Source organism: Cryptotermes secundus, unplaced genomic scaffold (assembly GCF_002891405.2).
Source record: "Cryptotermes secundus unplaced genomic scaffold, Csec_1.0 scaffold330, whole genome shotgun sequence".
Taxonomy (NCBI): Eukaryota; Metazoa; Arthropoda; class Insecta; order Blattodea; family Kalotermitidae; genus Cryptotermes; species Cryptotermes secundus.
Genome location: NW_019734317.1, coordinates 1,801,905 through 1,803,990, shown reverse-complemented (window position 1 = coordinate 1,803,990; position 2,086 = coordinate 1,801,905). Strand labels below are relative to the sequence as shown.

Below are 2,086 nucleotides of genomic sequence, written 5' to 3'. Positions count from 1 at the left end.
CCACCCGCGTGCGAAAAGACACCGCCGCTAACTGGCGGCTGCATCATGACAATGTGCCCAGCCACACGTCTCTGCTCATCCGTGAGTTCCTGGCGAAGCACCACGTGGCAACACTGCCGCAGCCACCCTACATCCCCGACCTAGCTTCTGCTGACTTCTTTTTGTTCCCGAGGATCAAGACTGCACTCAAAGGACGCCGTTTTGAAAGCATTCAGGCTAGCCAAGCGACCGTGACAACAGCTGTAAATGAGGTTCCCGTCGAGGCCTTTGAAGGGGCTACCGGGCATGGGAGAGTCGGTGGAAAAAATGTGTAGATGCTCATGGACAGTACTTTGAAGAATATTAACATTTCATACCGATATCATCAATACATTAAAAATATATATATATATATATATTATGACTTTTGGGACACCTTGTATATTTTCACATTTGCTTGACCTTGGCACTAGTTGGAGGTGAGTGGTCAACTTCATGCCCCTGCCACTTTACCCCTGGGGAGAGAGCCCCCGGTACCCATTCGATAGGAGGCCCGGTGGGTGTCACAGCTGGTCTGGACAACACCTATTATTAACTGTTGGAGTTCTGGGATTTCTGTAATCATGCTCTGTCCCATCATCTGAACTCTGCAGAGTGATTGCTTCTCTTTTCCTGCTTTCATTTTTGTATCTTCCCTCATGCAGTTTGTGGGTGCCTCAGTGACCTTTTATTCAACAGTTTCATTTTTGATCCTGTTGTAGGAGTCTTTTGTTGTCCAGACATAACACATGTCTGTATCACTGTTTTATTAATTTCACCAACTTTTCCTTTAGTTTATTTTCTTTCTATTCTTCTCGGATGTCATAGTTCTGGAGTCTTCTTTCTTTTCATGTTAAAGATGCTGTTATACATGTCAAAATATGCAAGTGATATGTTCTCCACCATTCTAATGAATACTGCCTAATCTATAACACTGTTTGTTTCCAGATAATATGCCAGTAACATGGTGTTATCCTTTAGAAGACAACCATCAGTATTGTAGTACAGGCTTCCCAATGGGATGTTATGTCAGGGAGAATGGAGGATCTCAAGACTGTGTTATTAGTGTAGGTACAAATTGTGTGTGTGTGAGCATATGGAAAGATGTTCTGCATGAATCTGATTTACACTACTTTTTGCAGTCGAAATCTTGTGTGTAGTTGTATCCTATATATTATCACGTATTGGGCATATATCGCGACAAATAACTTCACGCCGTATTTTATATAGCGAATTTTATTTCACATTCGCACTTACAATCACACAATTGACAGTTTTAGAACCACTGCTATCTGCAGTATCACAAATACTACACTCCAAATGCCACAATACAACTGACTGATTGCTGGCTAACTCGGAACTAACTCGGAGGTAGCTCGAGGACTAACTGTGAATAGCCTTCGCTGCTCCTCATGTAGCCTCGATCGGACAATACAGAAAACGGCCACGTAATAAGCACCCTTGTTGCCTGGCGCTGTGTTGCTAGCAACGCTAGTGGTAGTAACCTCTGTTACTACCGTTGTCTCTCGCAATCCTGTTTCCCCGCGCTGCCTAGCAACCCGCGGTACCGTTGGTGACGTCATCGCTGTTGACTCGCTTTGCATAGCGACCAGGATGCTAGGACTCGGCTAACTTCGGCTCACTTCGGCTTCACTCGGTGCATCACGGCTGGCGGGGGTGGGGGAGGGGCGTCATCCATAGCTCAACATGTCACAATATAAAATATTTTCCAACGTTCTATTTAACAGACTCTCTCCCTTTGTGGAAGGCATAATTGTTGATTACCAATGTGGGTTTCATCAAGGAAGATCAACTAATGATCAGATTTTCACTATTCGACAGGTCCTTGAAAAGTGTAATGAATTCCAAATTGAAACACATCATCTTTTCATTGACTTCCGATCAGCCTATGACTTCATAGATAGAGATAGTCTTTTTCTGGCAGTGGAAGAGATGCACATTCCACGGAAGTTAATCGCCTTAGTCAGAGCCGCTATGAGAAAGACCCAATGCCAAATTAAGATTCAGAATATGTTGTCCAGCCCTATAATAACTAGAAATGGAGTTC

The 2,086-nt window shown here is 43.8% G+C and overlaps 1 protein-coding gene across 2 annotated transcripts in view; it reads left to right on the top strand.

Annotated features, from left to right (window-relative positions):
• The window catches only part of LOC111868555 (transmembrane 9 superfamily member 2), a 42,653-nt gene that overhangs the window by 17,086 nt on the left and 23,481 nt on the right, over positions 1–2,086 (top strand). For both annotated transcript variants that reach the window (XM_023859307.2, XM_033753094.1), the window contains exon 5: positions 967–1,085. In XM_023859307.2, the coding sequence (XP_023715075.1) occupies positions 967–1,085 (119 nt within the window). The remainder of the gene's footprint in view (positions 1–966; positions 1,086–2,086) is intronic.